This window comes from Hippocampus bargibanti, linkage group LG14 (genome assembly GCF_051943395.1).
Source record: "Hippocampus bargibanti isolate YZ-2025 linkage group LG14, ASM5194339v1, whole genome shotgun sequence".
Lineage (NCBI taxonomy): Eukaryota > Metazoa > Chordata > Actinopteri > Syngnathiformes > Syngnathidae > Hippocampus > Hippocampus bargibanti.
The window spans coordinates 489961-515298 of NC_142747.1; the positions used below are offsets into that span (position 1 = coordinate 489961).

General features: G+C 46.0%; 2 protein-coding genes across 4 annotated transcripts in view; both read right to left on the reverse strand.

The window, feature by feature from the left end:
- Positions 1-168: 168 nt before the first annotated feature.
- On the reverse strand, positions 169-16316 carry brca2 (BRCA2 DNA repair associated). The gene is made up of 27 exons (XM_089013361.1): positions 16130-16316; positions 15870-15994; positions 15503-15736; positions 15155-15215; positions 15023-15075; positions 14536-14564; positions 14343-14454; positions 14218-14273; positions 14046-14136; positions 13400-13960; positions 8834-12889; positions 8646-8744; positions 7677-7746; positions 7300-7592; positions 7052-7218; positions 6752-6939; positions 6496-6666; positions 5342-5657; positions 4902-5057; positions 4351-4498; positions 4165-4271; positions 3249-3450; positions 3002-3168; positions 2729-2867; positions 2398-2654; positions 709-825; positions 169-642 (listed from the first exon to the last, which is right to left on the reverse strand). The coding sequence occupies exons 2-27, from the start codon at positions 15901-15903 to the stop codon at positions 262-264; spliced, it is 8265 nt and encodes a 2754-aa protein (XP_088869487.1). The 5' UTR covers positions 15904-15994; positions 16130-16316; the 3' UTR covers positions 169-261.
- A 1371-nt stretch (positions 16317-17687) lies between these two features.
- Positions 17688-25338, reverse strand: part of LOC148887954 (protein furry homolog) — a 56615-nt gene continuing 48964 nt past the window's right edge. For all 3 annotated transcript variants that reach the window (XM_089013227.1, XM_089013228.1, XM_089013226.1), the window contains 7 exons: positions 24770-24983; positions 24229-24378; positions 24048-24146; positions 23900-23974; positions 23160-23270; positions 21206-21393; positions 17688-19220 (listed from right to left, as the gene is read on the reverse strand). In XM_089013227.1, coding sequence (XP_088869353.1) covers positions 18962-19220; positions 21206-21393; positions 23160-23270; positions 23900-23974; positions 24048-24146; positions 24229-24378; positions 24770-24983 — 1096 coding nt within the window. In that variant the 3' untranslated portion in view covers positions 17688-18961. The remainder of the gene's footprint in view (positions 19221-21205; positions 21394-23159; positions 23271-23899; positions 23975-24047; positions 24147-24228; positions 24379-24769; positions 24984-25338) is intronic.

Here is a 25338-nt window from a genome sequence, read left to right on the forward strand (position 1 = left end):
CCTGTCGAAAGCTAAGACCTGGCACTGAGCCGATCACCTGTTCTAAATTTGGATAATACATACTGAGCGATCTCGTATTTTGAATGAATGTTGGGTATTTACTATTTTGAATTTTGTATTTATTTATTGGTTGTAAACTGTAATTTTAATTCATAAACCATAACCCGGAATTTGAATGAAAAGCTTGTTGGCGGGTGTGGATATACAGAGACAAATAATTTATTGTAACATTTGTTTTACATAGTGGCTTGCTTTTAACAGTTATAGTGCCTCATTGGACCATAAGGCCTGCGTATCAATCATAGCGAGCTCATGGTCGTTCACCCACGATTCCTCCCCCTTTTCGTCAGGTGGGCTCGCAGACACAGAGGTCAGGTTTGGAGTGCATACAGTTTGGAAAGTGCGGGGTGTGCTGGCTCTCCGAGGAGGGTTGAAGGTCTTCTTGATGGAGGGCGAAGCACCCGGGCCAGGGGGGAGAAACAACGGCGGAGGAGACGGCATGCGAGAGAGGTAGTCCACAGCTCGCGTCCTCTTCAAGCTTCTCGGGTCTTTCTCCAACAAAGTCGCATCAGCCGCGGGCAGAAGGTTCCTACTCGTTGGAGTGAAAGAGCCCAGGCTTCTGACCGGCTGCTGAGATGTGTTCTGCAAAGGGCAACATGCTGACAAAACAAATTAGGCAAGCGAGCCCAAATGGAGAAGAAGATTTACATTGGTCCACGCGTGTCGCGTTGGTGGGGTTTTCTGCGGCAGAGCGGGAGAGTACACGTCAGACTTGAGCACCTGGGAGAGTTTATCTTCGGCGCACACAAAGAACTTCTCTTGTTCCTACAGTCAGGGATGAGAATGACAAATGAGGACAAAGTCTGAAAAAAGCCCACGCAAGCTTATCGGTTTTAGCAATTTAATAACCACAAAACCATTAAAATTCAACTGTATTTGTGAAAATAAATTCCCTTGTTTGGTGGGATACCTGTATGACCAAATTGTTATATCAGTTTCATTTCTTGCCATGCTTCAAATATTGCATTTGTTTGTTGTAAAGTTTATGTAAGAGTTTCACCATTTGCCACACTTCTGAACATCATTATACTATCAATTTAAACAATATAGTATCTAGGATGAAAATGCCTGAAAAAGCAAAAAAAAAAAGGTACAGGTAACGCACAAAGTTTCAGAACAATAAAAATACTTGACCCATCTAAAACAGTTTGGGATCCCAGCACTCTTGTCAATAACCCTCGTTCCATCTTCATCTTTCTTTTCTCACACTTTCGTCATCGTCCGCAAAGTCACTTGAGTAGTTCGCGCTATCTACCTAGGTCTAATGCGCCATTACTCCCACATAACTGTCGAGTTACACTACAGCTTGTCAAAACATGGCAAGGGTTAAACTCGATTTACCGCTAATCCGATAGTGTCATTATACAGCAAAACTCGGTTGTACAACCGAGTCACCTGCCGCAAACACGTTTTAATGTTTATGTCGTAAAACGCAAATATTTACATGACGAGCTCAAGTACAGTACAGTGAGACCTCAACTTACAAACTGAACGTCAAATTTATGAAAATTAAACCTTATAATAAGCACTATTTTCATAATACACACCCACCACGGCTGGCGGAGTGATCTTCGGCGGAAGCACACGACCGAACAGCGCTCCAGCCGGCCCCACACCCCCTCTCATTGAATGCACACGTCGGTCGCCTACTTGGAGCTTTTTGGTAATAATTTTACTATGATGGGCCTGAAAAAAAACCACCACAGGCTCGTGTTCAGCCCAAGAAGACACAAAATAAAATCACCGTCGCTGAGAAGAAGGAGATAATTGAAAAACATGAACTAGGTGTGCGTTTGTGTGATTTAGTGGCCGAGCACGGCTATGCTAAGTAAACCATTGCTCCCATTCTCCGGAACAGAGAAGCCATCAAAGGTGCATCTGTTGCAAAAGGTATTTCCGTGCTCTCCAAGCGACAGTCTCGGGCAATCGAAGAAGTTCAAACACTTATGTTAATTTGGATTCACGAAAAGCAGCTATCCGGCGACAGCGTGAGTAAAGCTATTTTATGCGAGAAAGCACGGCTAATTCACGCCGATATCGCCACGCGGCAACCTGGAGGTTCGGCACTGATTGAGGATTTTAAAGCCAGTAACGGATGGTTCGAGAACATCTTAGGGCGAGGAGTAGAAGGCAATGTTGGCAAAGTGGAATGATATGCAGGCTTTTACCGAAAAGTTCAATCCAGAAAAGACTGGCTATCTCCCCCTCCAATCCCGTTTACTCCCCTGGGTACCCATCTGAGCGACTTATCCAGGCATCAAGAAATGTTCTCGAGCCTTGAGAATGGAGGTTCCGTGGCTGTGACTTGAGACATTGCTGATGGGTGTGGCTCTGTACCTGCAGGAGGTCCCTGAACCGCGCGAGAGCCTTTTGAAGATGCTCTTCTTTGGGTTTGGTGGAGAAGACGGTGAGTTCTCCCGCGTACACGACGGGGGTGGGCCGGATGGAGCGGCCCCTCAGCTGCAGGTTGCTCAGCGATAGCAGCGCGCCCGGTTTCACAACGTCCGCCAGGCCGGCCTGGAGTAGGCTGCTGAAACAGCGGACCTTCACAAAATTCACGTTGCCGTCCACCAAGTAGAAGGCAGGGCAAGGGCCTGAGTGGAAACCAAAGATCCAAAAATCAAAGTCCGCTAGCTGAATTCAAGTCTATTGAGGAAGGCGCACAGACCTTTTCCATCCAGCACCCTGATGACACATCCCGTCAGATCAACTTCCCCGCACGCAGGGTCAAATTCCAGGTTTTGAAGAGCCACAAAGTCTGTGGACACTCTCGGTTGAAAGTGCGCTGATAACCATTCCGCAGGAGCCTAAATGGCAGGTAGGGGTGATCACTTAGGTTTGTGAATGCAGAATCACAACCTCTGCTTCATTTCACCTCCATACCTACCCGTCTGTCTATTAATCAACTTGCCTAGTTTATTGATGGAAGAATATTGGTCACCTGGAGGTCTTGAAATTGCGTTTTCTTGGTGGCGGTGAGTTGAAGAGCCACAACAGCGCCATGCTTTTTCTTCTCCGACGTGGCCAAGTTGTAGACCTTGTACCGACAACCTTCCTTTAACAAGGCCTGCACGTCTGAAGATGGTCGCCAAAGGTTCAATTGGTAAACTTGAGACAAAAAAAGGTGACAAGGTCAGTGTAAGTCAAATATGGTTTGGAAGGTGAAATAGTAAAAGATGGCGGCTTACCGTCCCCCGTCGGTTTCAACGAGTCGGCAACGCAGAGTTTCCAGATAGGGGTAACGTCTCTCTGAGGGCAGCTCGCTTGGCCGCCAGCCGTAGTTTTTTCGGTGGCGCGACGATAGCGATCTTGCATTTCTGCCCGTTTCTTGTCCATCAGCAAGCGGCTGTATGCCTGCAAAGTCTCCAGCTGCTGCTCGCTCAGAAGGGCCTGGAAGCAGGATGTCAACGGCCAAGCCATGTTTTAGTGTTGTGTAAACTTTACACAAAGTCGTTATTTAGTCGATGCTTTCACGTGACTCATGACGCCGAAATTGTCACGTGCGAGTTGACAGCTGGGGCGGCGCCGCCGCTCGCGACACTTCAATTTTATTTCAACGACTCGCTGAAGCTTTACACTGTAAAGCTATTAGGCGAAGGATGGTGGCAATGGAGAATGTTACTCTCAGGGAAGTGACACACAGCGTGAGAGATATGTGAATCTCAGCCTGACACGACAGCCGCGGTGTGCACATGTGATGCCACAAACGCACACCTCGTTCGTGTTTCTCAATGATCTCCTCCTCGACTGTGATTTTATTTTTTTGTGTCTTCTCCGGCTGAACACGAGCCTGTGGTGTTTTTTTTCGGTCCCATAATAGTAAAATTATCTTCAAAAAGCTCCTCGGAGCCGATCGACGTGTGAATTCAGAGAGAGGGGGCGTGGAAAGTAGCGCCGGCTGGAGCGCTGTTCGGTCGTGTGCTTTCGCCGAAGATCCGATGATCACTCAGCCAGATCCGAAGAGCACTCTCCAGCCGTGGTGGGTGTGTAGAGCGAAAAGTAGTGCGTATTTCAAGGTTTAATTTTCATAAATTTGATGTTCGTAAGACGAAAAGTTCGTAAGATAAGGTGTTTGTAAGCTGAGGTCTCACTGTATTTGGTTACCTCAAGTCCAACTAGGTCATCTCCCACAGCCTCGTAGAGCTCCCGCCCATCCTGCAAACCTCCAATATCCCGATGATTCACAATCCTCCTCAGTTGACGTTTGCTCTCTGCAAATGACCACAATTCAATTTATAATTGCCCCCCTCGCACAACAAGAATAGAAATAAAAGTCGATCCAAGTCATACCGATGTCCTCCCGTTCAAACTCTGCTTGTATCTTGGCGTAAAGCACCTCCATGGCCTTTTGCTTGCGGGTGTTGTGGCGCGCCTCCTCTTCCTCTTCGGCACGGGCCAAGCGGAACATCACGCCTCCGTCCGATTTCCTCTCCATCCACTGGAATACAGATACAAAGCCGTTCATTTCACCCAAATACAGGTAACATCAACACTTATAAGCGAGTTCCGTCCTGACCAATCGGCCGTAAGTCAAAATGGTCATAAGTCGAAATACAATCAAAACCAATCAAAATGTTGAATAGAGACTCGGAAGCGAAATGACTCGCAAAGTCCCCCCTCTGGTGCCATCACACGGTCGATTGCCGTGTGAGAGTGAGATGCTGGCTGGCCAAAATTGTCATACACGGTGCCGGGCTGCTAGCGCATTGCGGTGCCAAGCGTGTAATTAAAATTTAAAAAATAGGGTCTGGAGGTCATGGTCGCAAGTACGGGTGGTCTTAAGTCGAGCCGGTTGTAAGTCGGATGTTACCTGTATCTTGTTTATTTATTCGAGCGAGTACCTGAACAGGGTAACTTCTCAGCACCACAATATCCACACAGCCGACGGGCCCCCCGTTACTGAACAGTGACGACAGAGGAAGCAGGAAGGGGCGAGGATCTTTGTAGAATCCCAGCTTGGTGTCCCATCGCGCAGGTCTGCTGCCGTTGGCGAAAATCTGGGGGGAATAAAAATGTAATTTTGTTGAGTGTCAACGGACAAGCCCAAGCAGGTGAGGAATCTTGGTGGGATGATCGACTCTGATTAGTTTTAAGAGCTTCAGCTCTGTAAAGTGCCTTCTCCTCGTGTGTATGAACGATCCGGGTCATGGCACCAATTCTGTTGAAACTTTGCACCCTGTCCTCGCGATAGTATGCGACCAAAAGACTGCATATTCTCAGTTGAACTATGGAATGGGGGCCCGAAAAAAGAAAAAAAAAAAAAACGTTTCCTCGCATGTACCTTCAACATAAGCGATTGGGGTGCCTCCAGCGGCGTGCAGGCTTCTTGCGAACCCACCAGCCGAGCGCCGTGGATGATGAGCTTCCCGCCTTCGGCCAGTCGTCCCTCGCGAAGCCGCTCGCTCAAGGGCTCGTCCAGCTGAGCCTTCACCGAGTACCAACCGTCGGTCACCCACACCACCGCATCTGCGTTTGCCGCCTGGCCTCGGGAGACCACCCCGCAGATGCAGAGAACCAGAGTTTTAGCCGCCACGTCGTCCTTTTCCATGATCTTTCTCAAGGCGGGCCTGTAGCTATGGTCCATCTCCACGTCATATCTGACACACAGGTTGTTTATTTGCCAATTGCAATGCCATCAAGTCGTCCGTCCCATTTCCATTTGCTTATCTGTTCCCAGTAAATGTCATGTCCCTCTCCTGAGCGCATTTTACAAATGCACCACCGTATATAGCTATTTTTTATGTTTTAAAACTCGCGCTGAATATTCATGAAGTCTTGTTTTCGAGTTGATGCCGGAGTGACGTCGCTGAAGGAACGCCCCTGACCGAGAAAGCGATACACAGTGCATTTTGGGTACTTTGTTTCGTTTGAAAACACCATGTTGATCGCGAAATTAGAAGGAAAACTACATCAATAACGCGATGGTGAATCGTTGTGTGGCAGCCAATTGTGGTAACACACATAAAGAAGGTGTAAGGTTCCAAAAATTCCCAGCGGACAAACAAGCCATTTCCAACGGAGCAGAGCAGTTTAGCGCCAGCCGAGGAGCTCCCTGGAGTGCGCGAATCCCCGCTTGAATAACTGCTGTCATCCCCTCAGCCTGACAATGGGTAGAAAGTTGCTTCCAGTGATGAAAGAGAGCAATCGTCATAATAGTGGAGCAAACCTATCGGACTAACATTCAGCGGCTGGAATGAGGACCTAACCAGAATTAGCGATGCATAACCGCTGTCATTCATACGCAAGTTCGTAACTCTTCATCTTGAAAGTTTAAACACCATTTTGCATGCAAAACCAATAAACAATCTGCATTGATGTTGACATCTTGTAGCTTATTATTTGTTATTCATGTCCTTCAATGCCTTATGTCCTTATATTAGGAAACAAAAAAAATGGTGTCGGTTGTCCTTTCAAAGCGGGCTTTGTCCTTCTCACCTGTACTTGAGCTGCAGTAAAACCCTCTCGGGTGTGAGGCAGCGGCCCCCCATTGTTTGCGGGAAGGACCTCTCCATGGAAGCCAGCTTCCACACGATCCACCTGTAGTGGTTGTACACCCACTCGTCACCGAGCAATTTGGGATCCACGCCGGGGGTATCGCGCAAGGCTCTGCAGGGAGACATCACCCAAAAAATAAACAAATGTATGTCGCCCAAAGATGGGACACACACATCCTCGTTCGACAATCACCGACCTACAGAACTGCTCTTTGCCGGCCGTCCCGTCCTTGCTGGGAATCAGCCGCCCGCCGTCCGCAAGTTGGATGCCGTTTTCATCCGCAAAGGCGTCCCTGGTGAAGAACAGCTCAAGGCGAAAGCGAAAAGCCTCTGCCGTGTCGCTGGTGATGTTGCACACATGCCGATGGACCCCGTATTCATACAGCTGGAGTCGTCAAAATAAGGAAAAGATAGCACCGAGAGGTGAGCAGCAACAATGAATTGAACAAGGTCCAGGCAGATGAGAACACCCTCTTTTCTGTACACCCACAACTCACCTGCTTCTGGGTGTATTTGGCAGGAGGCCTCCCAGCGGCCACGTCCCTCAAACATATCCTGGCGGCTCCCGAGTTCTTAGCTCGAAACAAGCTACCAGGCAGAGGCCCGACAGTCTGCCGCATCTTCTTCCTGATCCTCATGTCTTGCATGTCTTGGGCCACCTCCACTGTTGATTTATCGCGAAAAAAAAAAAAAAAACAGAATTCATTTCTCTTGCGTCCAAAACGAAATGACAGAAAATGGTTACCTTGACCCCAAGATATGTCAGTGGGTGGGCTCCGGCCGGACAAGTTATTGGTCATACTTTGGTCCGAGGCTGTTGTGGAAGGGTCCTCACTGTTCTGCGTCGTCTTTTTCAGGGAATCCGGCTCGACGATTCTGCTTTGTCTTCTAAACGGAGGAACAAAAGCTCGAGGCGTTGTGATGTCACTCCTCTTTGGTCGCGCCTCTGTGTTCTTGAAAAAGGGCAATCCCAACCCTGCCGGCATTGGCTGCCGGTTGTTGTTCGATGACGCGGCGGCTACGTAAGCCCTGCCGTCTCTGCATGGGGGACGAGAGGGCGACGATGGTGCGTGGTGGTGGTGGTGGTGGTGGGGGGCACGCGGCATAGGGTGGCGGGCTCACCTGTGCGGCCTGGTGATGTTTGGGCCAAGTGAGACATCGTACCTGAACGCGGTCCTGTCCTTCAATAGACCTTAGAAAGAAAGACAATTAAAATAACAGCATAATATTGCTTAACTGCGGACTTGAGACTTCGATGACAAAGTTTCTTCAGCCGTCATCTGTACTTCGCTTCTTATCCAAGAGGCTTTGTAAGCAAACTAAAATTTGCTGGTAGTTTTGGCCATATATATATATATATATATATATATATATATATATATATCCCTATTGTCCAGACGTGGTGGTACTTAGGCTACACTGATTACTTCTATTGTCCTGATTACTTCTATTGTCCTGCCTGATTATGGTTTCTACGACTGGCCTGATTGCCCCATTCGCTCTGGTATCACCTCAGCAGCATAACAGCCTATGTGGTCTACGAAGTCTGTTGTAAGAACGATCCAAATTAAACCTCACCCCACCATGGCGATTTAGTGAAGGATTTTGTTGTTTTATGAAAATAGCTTCTTTTACTCGCCTTTCAAACCATTTGTTTTATTTCGCTAAGATTTTAACCTCACTGTCGTCAAATGAGTGGTTGCTAGCTTTTAGGTGCATATGTACTGCAGAGGAGGCCCACTAGTATAATCCATGTGATGTTGAAGTCTTTTTTTGGACAATTTGTTTAGTCTCCCCAATGTATTGCTCTATACAATTTTCCTTTTTACAATGTATTGAATAAACGACATGACTTTGTTTTTTCATTTGGCAGCCTATCTTTTGGATGTACTAATCTTAAAGTCTATCTTATCTTAAAGCGTTTATCGTTTTGAAATAAGTCGGAATTTTGTGTTGCCAAATGACTTTGAAAAACCCCTGCAATGTAAGGTACTACTCCTCTCCTGAGACAGAGAGCTTACACAGATGAACCATTTGAGACTTCGTAACAATTGGACATGCACTACTCGTGGAATTGTTCAAAAGTCGTACCTTTGGGAAAACTCGTTTGTGGACAGAGTTTCGATCCCTGAGGAGTGCCGAGTGATCTGTCAAATTCTTCCAGCAGTCTTCTTTTAGAGGGGGGCTGCCCTGGAATCATTGAGATCATCATGATAACAATTAGTTCGTCCAACCGAAGCCGAAAAGCAGGTCTACGGTAACGCTGATCGGATCTTTACCAACTAATTCACTGTCTTTGGCTGATCTTTTCTCACCCGCAGGCGGGCAAGAGGCGTGTTGGGGGGGCGGGTTTTCCAACGTCATGGATGTTCCGGCGAGACTTTCATCCTGCAGCAAAGCTTTGGTGCAGTCCAGCGCTTCCTGGGCCAGAAATAACTGCTGCGTTTCAGTACAGTCAGTCAGGTCCAAAGACTCCAAGTTGACAATTGTGGGTTCCTCCGACGTGGGGTTGGTTCCTCGACCTGTGTCAGGTGACGGTAGGTAGGACTCTGCGCGGGGCATTTCTTTTGCAGACGCCGAGTTCTTGGCTCTTGCGTTTGGACCCGGAGTAAGTCCTGATACGGATGGCGCATGGAAGGTTTGTTCACCTTCTCCGAGGTCAATGGCATCAAAGAGAGCTTTGGCTTTGTGCAGCGCCTCGGTGGAAAAGGACACGGGCTTCCCGCTGGCGGCGCTGAATCCACAGTGGCTTATTTTGCTGGGACCGACACCGGTTTTATTGTGGCGTGCCTCATTCGGGGGATGGTTTGCTTTCTTTTCCGCCACGGATAACTGGAAGTCAGCATCTTTTTCCGCAACGCCTTCGTCGAGCAGCGATTTCGCTTTCACCACAGCGTAGTCAGACACAAGCATTTTTTTGCCACCGGCTGTACGAAAGCCACAGCAACTAATTGCAGATTCATGGCTCTTATGACTCTCCGCCAAGGACGAAGTTGCCTTCTTAAGAGCAGCGGACGCAGCAGAAGCTTGTCCTCTGTCGGCCGTCGGGAGTCCGACATTTTGCAGGCCATCCCATCTGACATGTTGCAAACCAGCATTGTGCTGGAGCTTCTGGTTTTGACCCTCAAGGTCATTGAAGAACAAGTTAGCTCTTGTCATTGCTTCATCAGAAAGAAAAAGGCTCCTTCGACTGGCAGTCGAGAAACCGCTGCCACTTGTGGAATAAGAACAAGCAGAAAGAAGAACGGCCGGGTTTGCCGGGTTCTTACAATGCTTCATGTTTTTATCGTCTCCCAGCGGAGCAGCGTTCATTTTTCCAACCTGGATCGTGGGGGTATTTTTGTTCACCGGAATATCTGACATTCCATCTCCACCGGCCATCGTGTCTGAAGTGGTGCCAAGATTGGATGACATGAAGCCACTTTTTGTCGCCAGTGGATAACCGCCCGGATGGTCCTCGACTGAATCACAATCATCGAGCAAGAATTTGGCTCTCTTCAGCGCAGCGGTACAAATGGTGACTCGTTTGCCTCCAGCTGTCTGGAATCCAACTGGTTGACCGTCAAAGCGGTCGACCCTCGAGGAGCTTCCGTGTTTCATTTTTGCACTCGGGTCATTCTGGTGGGCTTCTTGGAAAAAATGTTTGGCTTTTGCCATGGTTGCTGCAGACACTGGGAAGGTCGGACTGGCAGCAGAGAACCCACCGCCACTCGGGGAACAAGAAGCAATATGTAAAAACGGATTTTCAGGCTTTTCCTCATTGCGACGAAGCTGAACGTTTCCATTTTCAACATCCGTTGTAACGTTGAACGCCTTTGAGGCAACGACGGACGGACTCTCTTTTCCGGATGTGCGATCGTTACTGTCCATCATGCCTTTGAAGTGATCATTGACTTTGACCATCAGGGCGGAACTCCCAAAGGTGGACCCGAGGTCACTTTTGGCCGCAAATGAAGCGGGCTTCTCACCAGCTGACAGGAGATCCGGTGGAGGGCTAAACGGGTGTTCATCAACTGCTTTGTTTTCATCAAGCAAACATTTTGTTGTCGGACGAGCGGCGGAAGAAGAGGTGACTTTTTGGCCCGCAGCTGCCAGCTCAGTCTGTTGGACACCTAAAATGCTCCTGGCATCCCCCGAGTCTTCTCGCAAACGATCTTTGGCTTTTTTCAGGGCTTCCGCAGACACGCAGACATTCTTCCCACTGGCTGTTGAGAACCCACTGACACCTAGTGAAGAAGAATAACCAAGATCCAAAGATGGATTGGCAATGTTTTCCACATGATGATCCACGATTGTGACATTTCCCGTGTTTCCATCCTTCACACCAGAAACAGACAAACTCTTCTCGTTAGCTGAGAGGAGCTCATTTTTTGGATAACAGGGCAGATGTTCCTTCATCTCAGGGCAATCGTCAAGCGAGAGTTTTGCTTTCTTCAGCGCGGCTGAGGAAACGGCAACCGGTCTGCCGTTGGCAGTCTGGAACCCTCCCGGCCGATGGTCAACACCTCCCTGTGTCAATTCTTCGCTCGGGTTATCACGGTGGTCTTCTTGGAAAACTGGTTTGGCTTTTGCGTTTTCCCTCATGGCAGCAGAAAATCCACTGTCATCAGCGCAGTCTTTGAAGACAGAATGCGCCCTCTGCATCGTTTTGGGCGAAATCAAAACGTTTTTGCCACTGGCCATCCGGAAGCCCTCCTGCAAGGCACACGCAAGCGTGTCGCCAGGACCTTTTGGAGCCCTTTCCTCGGGTATGGCGGGTGGAAACAAGCTTCGATGTGGCTCCTCTGTGTCGTAGCTGTCAATAAATTGCTCCTTAAGTTGAGAGGTGCGTACGCGCAGAGGGCGTGTATGTTTTTCAACATTTTTGTTTTTCTTCTGACATTTTTTGAAAGATCTCCTGACACTGTCTTTTTCCAGGCTATGTGCGTGTCGGGGTTGCCGTGCAACAGCGAGTTCTTCAAGATGAGTTGCACCACAGGACGTTGAAGTTGCCTCCGTGCAAAAGCTGTCATTAAAATCAATCCCAGACAGCAAGTGTGGCTCAAGCTCTTTGTCAGCTTTCGATGAAGTCTCTTTGCACGGTTGTTTTAACTTGATGGTTTTGAACTGGGTGAAGTCAAACTGGCTGCCTTCTTCTTCCAGGAGGGCGCACAACGCCTTCACATCAGCTTTCTGGGAGGCGGTCAGCTGGCAGTTGTACCAGTCGCAGTTTTGGGCCCAGGAAGCTGAAGTCGACGCTGCGGGAATTGCCTCTGTCGCATCACGGTTGGGTTGGAAGGCTTGATCACCTTGATGGGCGACCGAGTCTTTGTTTCCAAGGATTTTTGTCGCATCCTGGACCGGCTTGACAGACAAAGAGAAGATGTGGAGCGACGCGTTTATTCCGGGAGAAGACGACCTTGCAGGAATTTCCTCTTTGGGATCACGATCGCAACCGATGGCTCCATCAGCCTGACACATGCCCGTGTTCAAGTTTCCGGGACTTTTGGGGACATTTTGAACGTGTTGGAATGACCCAGCAGGGCCTGGCAGTGACTCCTCCCCCTCACGACCATTTATGTCATTATTTTTCCACATATGCGTTTCAGAGAGGGTTCCTGGGGGGCTCAACGCGGAATCTGATGGAGCAGTTTCCTTACCACGGATGCTTTTCATGGGCTGCCCCTCGTCAAAGAGTTGTTCGACTTTCTGCGGGTCGGCTGCCAATTTTGACATCATCTGGTCTTTGAATCCTGACGCTTGACTCGAGAGTGGAGAAACATTTACAATCTCTTGCATCCGATTACAACTGTCGGATTGAAGTGAAACTAGAGGGCGGTTCAAGTCTTTCAAACTCCCTCGTGGCTGCGCTGTATCTTTGGTGTCCGTCCAGGTTCCAAGTGAAACGTCCTTCAAACAAATTTCATGTTGTTCTGTAGGTGTGGACTCAAACACCCGCCGGTCATCTTTGTCTGCGCAGCCCACAGTCGCATGCGAGACATCGGCACCAGCCGACGGGAAGCCACTGTCGCCCGGCGCTCGCTCATCTACGGACTTGTCGGGAGCCATTTCACCGTGAAGCCCGACTTGCCTTTTGGTCTTCTGTCGAGCAACTTTCAGCGCAGTCAGACAGGTAAACGGGGAGAAGCCGCAAGGAGGAGGAGAAGAAGGAGAGGCTGGGCCCACTTGAGGTGGTGCACCCGGGCTGGACATTTGACTCAAGTCTTGCGCAAACGCTCGGCAAAGCTGCGACATGTCCAAATCCTTTGAGAGAGCTTGCCGTTGCTGAAGCTTGTCCTTCCCATCACCGACGTTACAAATGCCGGCTTCATCGTTGGCTTTCGACAACTTACGATCTGAAATTAAAGTAGAAAAGTCAATGGCGTTAATGACAGATGAAAGGAAATCATCTCAATATTGAACTGGGCTCTGTAGCCTGAATCGAGAAGGCGTTGAAAATTCAGCCCGGCCACTCGAGGCTTGTTTCACATTGTGGCGAATGTCAATCACGAGTAAGGAATTTGTTTGATTGCTACCAAAGTTGAACGCCATACAGTTTACAAAATAGATGGTTGAAACCTCAGCCGATGGAAAAGACAAAAATAGGAACACGGAATGTGGTTGGCATGTTTATGTCTATTGGCAGTGTCTGAAACTCATGACAAAAAGTTAGCGGACACCAGGGCAGACAACTCTGAAAAGTTGCCTGCCCCATTTTTCACAACTTGAAACACAATAAGACGACTAATCGCAAAAAAAGTCCATTGTTGCAAAGTATTAAGGATTTTTTTTTATGAAGGATGTACCTACCACAAATGCTCCCTTGCGACGACAACAATTGTACACAAAGACGTTTTGTAAAATACCTTGGATGGAGTTGTTCTTGAATGAGTGTTTCTCCTTATCAATGGTATAAAGAAATGGCGTCTTTCTCTTGGTGAATCCAGCAGACTTCAAAGATGCTCTGACTGGAACAACAGGGTCACATTCATTCTCCACTCGTGTTGTACGTTTATCTTCCGCTTGGATGGAAACGGCGGTGTTCGGAATGGCCGATAAAGGCAACGGTGACCACGGCGTTAGTCCACTATCTTCATTTTCCACCGGAGGATTTCTGCATTGCGCTTGACCAGATTCACTTTGCTCAGAAAACTTGAGTTCTGATTTTATTGAGACATCCGAGGGTTTGCTGCCGTGTTCTTCTTCTTGCCTCCTACTTGTTATTTTGCACTCCACCTTCCTCTGTGCTGAAGTGCCGTTGGTCAAAAACACGGGCAGGCTGTTTTCGGCGCCATCAAGAACTCTGGGCGCCAGGCGGCTGAGCGGCTCGCCAAGCAGCTGCCTCGAGGTGCCGTTGCTGTGCTCCGGGGATCTCTGAGGGGACTTTCGGAACGTTTGATGAGGGCCGGCCTCTGGACAGTCAGTACCTGTCAAGTGGAGAGTTTGTCAATATTCATGAGCAGAATCAAGTTCGGATTTTATGGGCAGCCTTGAATAAAGCATTTGTAATACCTTGCAGAACCTCAGACTGGTCACTGTTTTGTGGTGATGCCAGTGCCTGTGTGGAATCGTTGGAAAGAGAAGGGAAGAGTTTTCGAACCAGCTGAGGGAAAAGGAACAAAGTATCATCATCAAGTACAGTTGAAATATCGAGCAATATTTCAAAGGGTACACAAGAACTCACCACAGCGCTTTTGCCCATACAAATTGTCATCGGGCTGGGACTTTGGTTTGTTTTTGCTGCAGGTCGAAAAAAGCAACACGGTGGTTGAAAATCCCGTACGGTAAGAACTCAACATTTTTGCTTACATATAATGAGGGTGGAAGGCAAAGCCGGCGGCGTATTCAGTGAGCTGGTCCACGATATATCGGGGGGAATGTCAGCACCGAGGCTTTCGGAGACGTGGTGGGCATAACTGGCCTGCATCATTTCAAACACTATTGCTGTCATTTTCCTCAAATGCCAAAAGTGGAACATAGATGGCAGAAGAAATGAACTTACCGGGGACACTTGTGGTGTGTGAAGCAGATCTAGGGGGGGGGGGTAAGGGGGACACCATTAAGAATGGATATTTTAGACTATAAAAGGTGAAAAAGGAAAATGTATCTTTCAACCAAAGCATAATTAAATAAAATACTATTAAAATATTGTTCGGTAAGACAAAAAATAAAGTCAATTGATGTCAATGTATTCCTGCTGAAAACCTCCCCAAAATATTAAAAGCTGATTACAAATATAAAACGAGCATTTTGAATACATAAAACAAAGAAGCTGAATGCACAAAAAAAAATACAACTGAACATGGATTGGGATCAACCATTTTTTGCTTGAATAAAAACCATGATGAATAACCAAATACTACTCCTGGAAAAATAAAATAAAATAAAATAAAATAAAATAAAATAAAATGTGTTGTGCCAGAACAAACAGGTCTGTATATAAATGAAAGCAGTATCATAAATTTCAATTAAATAATAACAATAATTACCAAACCAGTTGGGAGTGCGTGGGGGTGCATGTCCATAATTTGAATGAGGGACCCTGTGTGATGACATCGTGGTGGTTGTTTCACATAATTGCCAGTGATTGAAACATGCAGCGGAAGTATCACTTCACTTACGCGTCCTTGGCATGCCCAAACAAACACGGACTACTGGTGACCCATGGCAACGGTTCATTTTCTAAAGGAAAAAAGGTGCACATCTTGAACACACACAAAGAAAAACTATATCTTAATCAGAGCAGCAGTGTTGTTGGATCCACAGATTTGGGTTATTATTGGCACTACACAGCGCAATTTTATGGCTTACTTTCAAATTGCTGCCAATGGAATGAAAATACAAGTCATGGTTTTCCACTATCTTGTCGGGTGCTTGCTCCAACCATTATTTTGAGTGAAAATCCCAAATTGACCTGACGTGACCACATTATTTGAATGGATTCAAATCGGAAATGCAATTTCCCATACCTTGTTGTTCGTAATTCTCGGGGGATGGAAGGTCGCTGTGTCTGAACACCCGGGGTATCGACGAGTGTTGACTTTGTGCCACATCGGCAGCAACAGTTTTGCGCAAAGGCGTCTTGAAGTTTGCCTCTTGGTTGGGACAAACCTCTTGGTCGTCTGAATCAGAATGATTTCCTTCTTTAGATGACGCTCGCGCGGTCAACACCTGGAACCAGTCGGGGTCCAACTGTCCCAACTCTGTCATGTAAAGAAGACGACGCGAGTTGAGAAAAATAACACAGGGGGGGGATTTAAAACTCATACAAATCACTACCCCATGCATCGTCTTGTGGATCTTTAACATTTTTTGTTGTTGTCAATGTCTTGTTACCTTTGCAAAGTTCTTCTGTCAAATAGTCGTACATGCTACGCTAAGGGAAGAAATCCAACTCCCGATGTTGAAGTAGTCCCAAATATTATTAGGTCCTGTTTGGCACACCCACAGAGGCACAGGGCCTATAAAATGAGATTCAATTGAGATCGAACACACACAAAAAACGTGACACGCACGAGCCACAAGGTTGTTGAAGACAGACGACGTTTTAGACCCACTTTTACGTTACAAAACGATCTGAATTCGACGGCATTTACCATAACGACGTGGGATCAACTTCAAGAACGCCACAACGTTATATTGAGCATCTCAAAGTTGTAATACAAAACAAAACAGAAGTTGGCAAAAGTATCTCGTAGCTTCAAAGGAACGTGAAACGCGTGAATATTTAAGCTAATTTCGTACTAAATAAACCTCGCGGGCCTAACTAAATAACGGAAACGGTAGTGGCGCCTTCAAAATAAAAATCAGAATACTGTACTGTACAAAAGTACAGTGAGACCTCAACTTACAAACTTAATTGGTTCCCAGACAGAGTGTGTAAGGCGAAAAGTGTGTATCACCAAAAAAATTCCCATAGGAAACCATTAAAATGGGAATAATCCGTTCCCGGGTTTCCGTAAAATATAGTTTTTAACTAAATAAGCCTTAAAACTACACACAACATACCTTATTCTATGTATAATAAATGTGCTATTGTATTATAATGAAAGAAATACACTGCATTGTATCGTAAAGTAACAAAGAGAGGCAAATTACACGAGGACTGTAATTAAAGAAATAAACTGTTCTGTAAAATAAAGTTTTATTTACCTTTTTGGTGGTCGTTGATGGCTTATGGAAGGACAGTCACCTTCCATAAGGACTGTTGGTAACTTAACCTCTGGTGTGGCGTCTCTTCTTTTTTCTTTGGAGACTCATCATCATTTTTGCTGATTAAAAACCTCTTAATTGACATCTATTGCTTTCTGACTTGTAAGGTCTTACGAAAGTGAGGCATCACATTATCGTTCATCATGTTGATGATTGCCATAGCCAGTCTTTTCTGGATGGAACTGCATATCATTCCACTTTGCCAACATTGCCTTCTCCTCCTCGCCCTAAGATGTTCTCGAACCATCCGTTACTGGCTTTAAAATCCTCAATAAGCGCCGAACTTTCAGATTGGCGCATGGCGATATCGGCGTGAATTAGCCGTGCTTTCTCGCATAAAAATAGCTTTACTCATGTTGTCGCCGGATAGCTGCATTTCGTGAATCCAAATTAACAGAAGTTTTTCAACTTCTTCGATTGCCCGAGCATAGCCCTGCTCGGCCACTAAATCACACAATTGCACACCTCGTTCGTGTTTTTCAATTATCTCCTTCTTCTCAGCGACTGTGATTTTATTTTGTGTCTTCTTGGGCTTCTTCGGTCCCATCATAGTAAAATTATCAGCAAAAAGCTCCAAGTAGGCGATCGACGTGTGCATTCAATGAGAGGGGGTGTGGAAAGTAGTGCCGGCTGGAGCACTGTTCGGTCGTGTGCTTCCGCCGAAGAACACTCCGCCAGCCGTGGTGGGTGTGTATTATGAAAATAGTGCGTATTATAAGGTTTAATTTTCATAAATTTGACGTTCTTAAGACGGAAAGTTTGTAAGATAAGGTGTTTGTAAGTTGAGGTCTCACTGTACTGCATTTGAGTCTTCAAAATAAGATTTGTTACTTACGTTCTTTATGTGTGGAGTACCGGTACTGTATTGTAGTCATTTTTCCCCTACGATTATTTGTGTTGGAGGATCCCCAAAAAACTCATTGTACAAAAGAACAATATTTGACAAAGGTAATTTTTTATTGTAACAATAAGTTCACACAACACCAATTTCAAGATGTGGCCAACAATATTTATCACATCTGACTACAACTTCCACATCTTTAAAAGAAGCATCTCTTCTGCTCAGTATATACTCTATGCAAATTGCATCCGTTCATCCATTATCCAAACCTGAAGGTATCGGGCCAGCCAGTACCTATCCCAGCTGTCTTCGGGTAGTCAGCGGTGTCACATCCTCGTCGACGCCAGGAGCGTGGCCCTCCCTTCCTGGCTCTCCGGACTCACGCACCTGTTCCCCATTTTCCTAATTGTGCCTTCTGGCTATAAAAGCCACCCTTTACCGTTCTGTTGTTGTCGGTGTATTCCAGGAAGTTCCCCGTCACCCAGGTGTGTTCTGTCAATCATTGCTCTTCTACCTTGCCTGACTTTCTGGGTTTTTTTTGCCACATGTGTCTCAGTAAAGACTCTTTTTGGAATCACTGTCTCCACCGTGTATTTTGGATCCGACCTTAACCACCTTCCGTCGTCCCTCGAGTCCTGTCGCCACACCTCAAGCGGGCTCCACCCTGAACTGGTTGCCAGACAATCGCAAGTTGATAAACATAGACTCGAATAAAGCAAAATGTACAGTTATTCATTTCAAAATAGTGTTATTCAGAAAGAGACTAATTGTGTAACAGGATAAAAAACGTTTTTCCTCATACATAAACGTTATTTGCTAAAAAGCTGCTCCAATTACAAGGTACAAGATATATATCATTTTTGTAATGCATATCGCACTCATAGCATTACAGTAGATCTGCAGCATTTCAAAGTAGTTTGACTACAGTCCATTTAAATAGGCGTCCGTCATTTCTATCTAAAACGGCCGCCGGATAAAAATCACTAAGAAATACGTCCCTTTTTTTTATGTTTTCCTTTCAAATACATTCTTTACTGCACAGTAAAATTCTTCCACGTGTGTGAAAAAAAAATTGCCAAATTCCCTTGAAGATGAATTGCAAAGCTTTGGTATGTTATTTCTGTTCAGTGTGCGCTCTGTAACAATACAAAGTGCCAAGAAATCGGTGTGCAAAAAAATAAATACATTTCATATCTTGTGTGATTGTTTGCCCATATACACCCTGTCAAAAATGTTTTTCATGTCAATGTGTCGCATGTTGAGGAAGAAAGGGAAAAGAAGTTGTGACCAAAGAAAGGGCATGAATTCTTTGGGTGTGCAGTTGCATGTGAATGCTGCATAAGTAGCGCAAGAAGAGCCGGCGAGCGTGTCGAGGTCAGAGGCTGGATCCTGACACTCTGGCGTCAGGCAGGAAAGCGGCAACGGCCCAGCGGCCCCGCGCCCGGGCGGTCACGGCGCTCATCTCGCCACTGAGTTCGGTCAGCTCAGCTGACACGTCGCTCAGGTCCCGTTTACAGCCCACCAGAGCCAAGGTGCCCGTCTGGCCAAGTGCCTGATGGCGGAAGTAAATGCTGAGCAGCGTCTGGACCTCGTCCTCCGAAGGGCTGCCGAAAATGGCGTTGGGCCACCTCATTCTGGAAACAAAAAAATATCGTTGGAGGTTGACAAATTAAACACGCTGTCACTATCAAATATGATCACAATCAGTAATTCGCTTTTCTGGGTAATTGCAGCAAAAATAAAAAGTATTAACTGATGGAAGTTGGTTGTTTGTGATGCTTTAAAGGACAACCGACAACTCCGATAAGTTGCGTCCATAATTTGTAAAATGACTTCTACTGAGCGCATTTTACAAAGATTCCACGGCATATAGCGATATTTTACGTTGGAAAACTTGCGCTGAATATTCAGGAAGTCTTGTATTCGAGTTGATGACGATGCCTGACGTGACGTCACATCTGGAACGCCCTTTACCGAGAAAGCGACACACAATGCATTTTGGGTACTTTGTTTTATCTGAAAACACCGTGTTGATGGCGAAATTAGAAGGAAAACTACATCAATAACGCGATGGTGAATCGTTGTGTGGCAGCTAATTGGGGTAACACTCATAAAGAAGGTGTAAGGTTCCACAAATTCCCAGCGGACAAATCAGCCATATCCGACGCACCAGAGCAGTTTAGCGCCAGCCGAGGAGCTCCCCGGAGTGCGCAAATCCCAACTTGGATAACCGCTGTCATCCCCTCAGCCTGACAATGGGTAGAAGGTTGCTTCCAGTGGTGAAAGATGGAATGACATGGGCAAATCGTGTTTTCATGTTCAACTAGTGATGTCTGTCTATAGACCAAAGGAGCATGCGCGCTGCTGCAAGCGAGTCTGATGAGAGCCTACGAGAGCCACACGTCAATTGCCTTCTCCCTCCAACCAACACAGCCGCCCTAATAAAGAACCTCAACTCTATCCAGAAGTTGTATCATTTACCGAATCCGCTTACACAAAGCAACACAAAAGAGCAATCGTCATCATAGTGGAGCAAACCTATCGGACAAACACTCAGCTGCTGGAATGAGGAGCTTACCAGAGTTAGCAACGGATAACCGCTGTCATTCATACATAAGTTTGTAACTCTTCATCTTGAAAGTTTAAACAACGTTTTGCATGCAAAACCATAAAATAATCTGCGTTGATGTTTTCACCTTGTAGCTTATTTGTTATTCATGTCCTTATATGCTACATATCACCCAAGTTGATGCTATATTGCTTAGTCACGGTCGTGTCCTTCACCAGTTTTGTCGCTTTGCTTACAGTGTATAATATGATTCTAATAGTTCTGAAGAGGAAAGCATCAATGTTTGCAATCGATTAAAGAAGTCCTTGGGTATCAATTCGAGTCGTGTAAGCCTTAAACGACTCAAATTGATACGGAAGGACTTCTTTAATCGATTGCAAACATTGATGCTTTCCTCTTCAGAACTATTAGAATCATATTCATAACTGGATGAGTAAAAAGAAAGCATCTTCTCGGAATCTGAACTCTCTGAAGCCATTGTTTTGATTCTGGAGCCAGGCAGTTTGTGAAGGAGTATCCTGACGAGACGTGATGAACTGGGGGCGGGACTTTCTGAATCTCTCCAGTTTTGAGCTCATTAGTGGCTGTTTTGGGCAACTTTAAGTCATTTTTATTGGTGTTTTGCGTTTGACTAAAAATATCAGCCTGCGTGTTTTGGCTATTTCAGATGCTATAAAACGTTTTTCTAATGTCAGTTAGGCAACAAAAAAATGATGTCGGTTGTCCTTTAAAGGTTTGAAATAACAATTAAGCAACAAAATCACATGAGAGCCAGCGCTGTTTTTTGAGACAAAGAACATTCATTTAATTGGCCAAAGTTTGACATCGATAGACTACCAAGGAAACAACCCACAACTCAAATCATTATTTTATTTTGATATTTGTCAGAGATTAAACTGACTGTTTTTCCCCATAAAATAATTTGGGAACAGGTCAGGGAAAAAGTTTGTCATTGTCTTATTTTAAACCAACAAAAAAGAGACAGAAATCTGCTAATATTGACTTTGTGAGGCTGAAATGAGAGAATTTGGATCATTTTTGCAATGTCACCTGGATTCCCGAATGTAGCGGATGGCCAAGGTGAAGGCGCCACTGTTGAGAACTTCCAAGATGGCCTGCACAGCCCCCTCGGACGAGCTGAAGGTGTACGGCTCACCCGGCGTCCTTTTGGCATCTTCCAGCGACGCCGCTCTCAGCTGGCTCCTCAGGTCGTTCAGTTCTCCGGACATGTTGCTCAGCTGCGGGTTCAAGCGGGAACGTCACATGCCACAAAGTTAAGGCGGTTGGTTGCACTGCTATGAACTGAAAGCGCTCACATTCCAAATCGTGAGAACAACATGCAACTGCGGTGAAGACTTTCCACAACTTCTACCAACAACCCAGGCTAAACTTAGTTCCTCGCAATTCTGGCCATCTTCACGCATCACGAGCACTAGAAGTGGGAGGTCAACACTAACTCCATCCTGAGAAAGGCCCAACAGAGGATTTACTTCCCGAGGCTGCTAAAGAAGCATGTCCTACCGCAGGAGGTGCTGCGACATTTCTACACAGCTGTCATCGAATCCATCCTGCGTGCTTCCATCACCGCTTGGTTGGGGCCGCCACAAAAATGGACGAAATCCGACTTCAACGGACAGTTAGGACGGCGGGAAAAATCGTTGGCACTGCCCTACCCACTCTCGAGGACTTGCACACTGCAAGAATCCAAACTAGGGCGCGGAAAATCCTACTGGACCTTCCGTACCCTGTCCACCACCTTTTACACCTTTGGTGCGCTACCAATCTATGCGCACCAAATCCAGCAGACATTTAATTAGCTTCTTCCCCCAAGCCATTAACTCTCTAAACAGTAACCCAAATAGAACTGTAGAGTGCCTCCATTCTTCTCCATTTTTTGATGATACAGTGATACCTTGGCTTACCAACTTCATTGTTTCCCAGAAGGTGTGCGTGTGTAAAGCGAAAAGTGTGTATTCCAAACATTAATTTTCCATAAGAAACCATTACAATGAGAATAATCCATTCCCAGATCCACATAAAACATAATTTCAGACTAAATAAACCTGAAAACGACTCAAAATATACCATAATTTATGTATAATAAATGTGGTATGGTACTGTAATTAAAGAAATAAACTGTATTGTATAATACAGTTTTATTGACCTTTGTGATGGTCGTTGATGGCTTGATGGAATGGATAGCTTTTTGCATAAAGTGTCTCAAGGAGCTCTGGGTTGTACATCTTAGAAGTTGCGATATTGCAACAGATGCAGGCAGACACACAAGAAACTGCATTAATAGCTGGTTCCCTTGCTTGAATGTTCTGTTCAAATTGTACAGATGGCTTGTGCGGGTTATTTGTGGATCCTGATTGATAGGATATTTTAACCTTGCAGTCTACACTCTGCCTTTGAACTATCCATAAAGTTGAAACAAGTCCAAATTTCACTATGTTTTCTATCCATTTTCTCACCATTTCACTTGTGTTTTTTTTCCACTTTTGTGTTTTTGTTTGAAGCTCTGTCGTCTCCCTTTCGTGTGTGTGTGCGTGTGTGTGTGTGTGTGTGTGTGTGTGTGTTTCTGTCACCCCTCCCGCCGCTCACTGCTGCATGCTTCCCCTCCCTCCTCTACCACAGATCTTGACCAATCACATGCAGCTCTAACCGAGGACAGGGGGGGGGTAATAGCAGAAAAAAAGGCGGCTGCCATTTCAGGAGCGACACATCACTCATTGCGGGACTCCGTGTGTTTCCCGAAAAATAGTTTGTATGCCAAGATTATATTCTCGCGAAATTAAAGTTTGTTAGCAAAAGCGTTCGTAAGCCGAGGTATTACTGTACTAGTGCAGCGTGTCCTACCGGAGACAAATTGTGTGTGTGCTCTACATACAGTACTTGGTAATAAAGATGATTCTGATTCTTTGTCTGCATACTTGTCTAACTGAATCCTTCAATTCTTTGTATTCAATGTTTAATTGACAGGAGAGTAGAGTTCAATACCTACTTTGGGAAGAGAGCTGAGCGCGTAGACCTGCTCCACCTGCTTACAGTAGGATTGAAACAGCAGAAGGAGCTGAAAGTGGAGTTTGTAGAGTCTTTGACACAGCTCCAGTTGCTGGAAACAAATGTACAGAATGGGCATTTTCACACCCCGCTTTCTTCTCTGCTTCTAAATCAGCTAATTACAGATATGAAATGAAAACAATGACAAAGAGAAAAAGGAGCCGGCTGCAACTTAGAGCCAGAGATTCCATGTGCTACGAAGCAAGTGAGCATGCAAAGACAATCAAACAGCGGCCGTGCAAGTCGCTTTGCTCTCACCCCTGCCCCTGAACTTAAGCGTTTGGAAGCCGGGGTGGGGGCAAAGGATGATTTTGCACACATGCAGAGGCCGCAACTTCACTTGACTGGTCCCAATGCCTTGAATCAAAATGATTGATTATCTTTGTTCATGTATCCACGCCAGCAATGTAGAGTGGCCATTTCTTCTGATACATATCGTGCATTTCTCAAGATTTTAAAAACAGTTCACAAGCTTTTCGTAGCCACGTCAACAAAGTAGTTAGCGGTAGTTGGGGTTAAAGCAGGCATTGTTGTGTGTTTTTGTCTGTAAAGTGGCCTTGAGAGTTTTGAATGGCGCTTCAAAATGAAATGTATTATTATTATTTTCAGCAGTGAAATTTCACATTCGATCCGATGAGTGGCTCAGACCCCACTACCGTCAAATCTGCCTTTTTTTGTTACCTTTTCCTCCCGCTCCATGGGTTGTCGTGTCGTGTCAGGACTTCTGGGAAAGGTGGCCTGACAGCTGCTCAAGCACTTGGAATCAGAATACAAAATGATTCATTGAAAGTTAACCATATCTTTTCAAGCTTGCGTTACCTTTCCTTACCGTGAGCGTTGCCTCCTTTTTGCTGTTGTATGTATCCAAATACTCTTGCAGCTCCAACACACTGAATTTAATTTGATCCAGGAGACCGTACGACGTGATCTGTAAACAGTGAACAATAGCTTTGATACAGAACACCGTTTAAAATGGAAGCTTTGATCATTTGACGGGTCTGGCGACTCACCGTATTGGCGTCAATAAACAACAAGGGGCACTCGGCACACGTGGTCAGCATTTGAGACAACCTCAGCAACTTTTCTCCGAATCCTCTCAGGTTGTCGTCAAAGTAACTCACAGCGTCATAGGTCAGTGAGCTAAATTTGCTCTGGATACTCTGTCATCCAAAAACAGACATGTAAGAGGGCGCACTTTGTCCATTACTGCCCTATTATGAGGGGGATACACACACACACACACACAAAGTACAACTTGTGTTGACCACAGAAACCAGCCGAACCCGGACCTAAGTGAACATGCACACACTGCTTGTTGATTTTGTACTAGATTTTATTTTTCCAAAATTGTGTCTCAAAAGTCTTGCCAGCTTTGCTCAGCCATGGAAACTACATCCGCTTAACCATGCTTCAAGGAAGGACCTTCATTAATCGAGCAGCTCTTTGGTGATAGCTGTCCTCTTCTCCAAGAGTCAATTAAGCAGAGAAGCGATCCCGTCCGTCAACGTTTCAATTTATTGAGGCGCACTCTGAACGGATTTCATGGCATACCTGGAAGAGGCGGCAGAATATGTGGAAAGTGTAGACGGCGCAGGAGCCGTCCGAGTCGCACATCAGCTGGTTGAGGTGGGCGCGCCAGGCCTCCTCGGCATTGTCGCACGCCGTCTGCTGGAATGCCGCCAGGATGGCGGAGAAGAAGGGTGAGGGTGGCGGCGAAGAGCCACAGTCCACCGTGATGTCATCTCGCTCCTCCTCTGAGAGGGTGCTTGTGTTCAACAACAGTTGTTTGGAGAAGAATTCGAGTCATTTTAGAATACGTTCTATGCGCCCCCACTAGTTTCTTCTTAAAGTACAGTGAGACCTCAACTTACAAACTTTTCGTCTTACAAACGTCAAATTTATGAAAATTAAACCTTATAATAAGCACCATTTTCATAATACACACCCACCACGGCTGGCGGAGTGATCTTCGGCGGAAGCACACGACCGAACAGCACCAGAGGTTAAGTTAGCAACAGTCCTTATGGGAGGTGACTCTCCTTCCATAAGCTATCAACGACCATCAAAAAGGTAAATAAAACTTTATTTTACAGCACAGTTTATTTCTTTAATTACAGTCC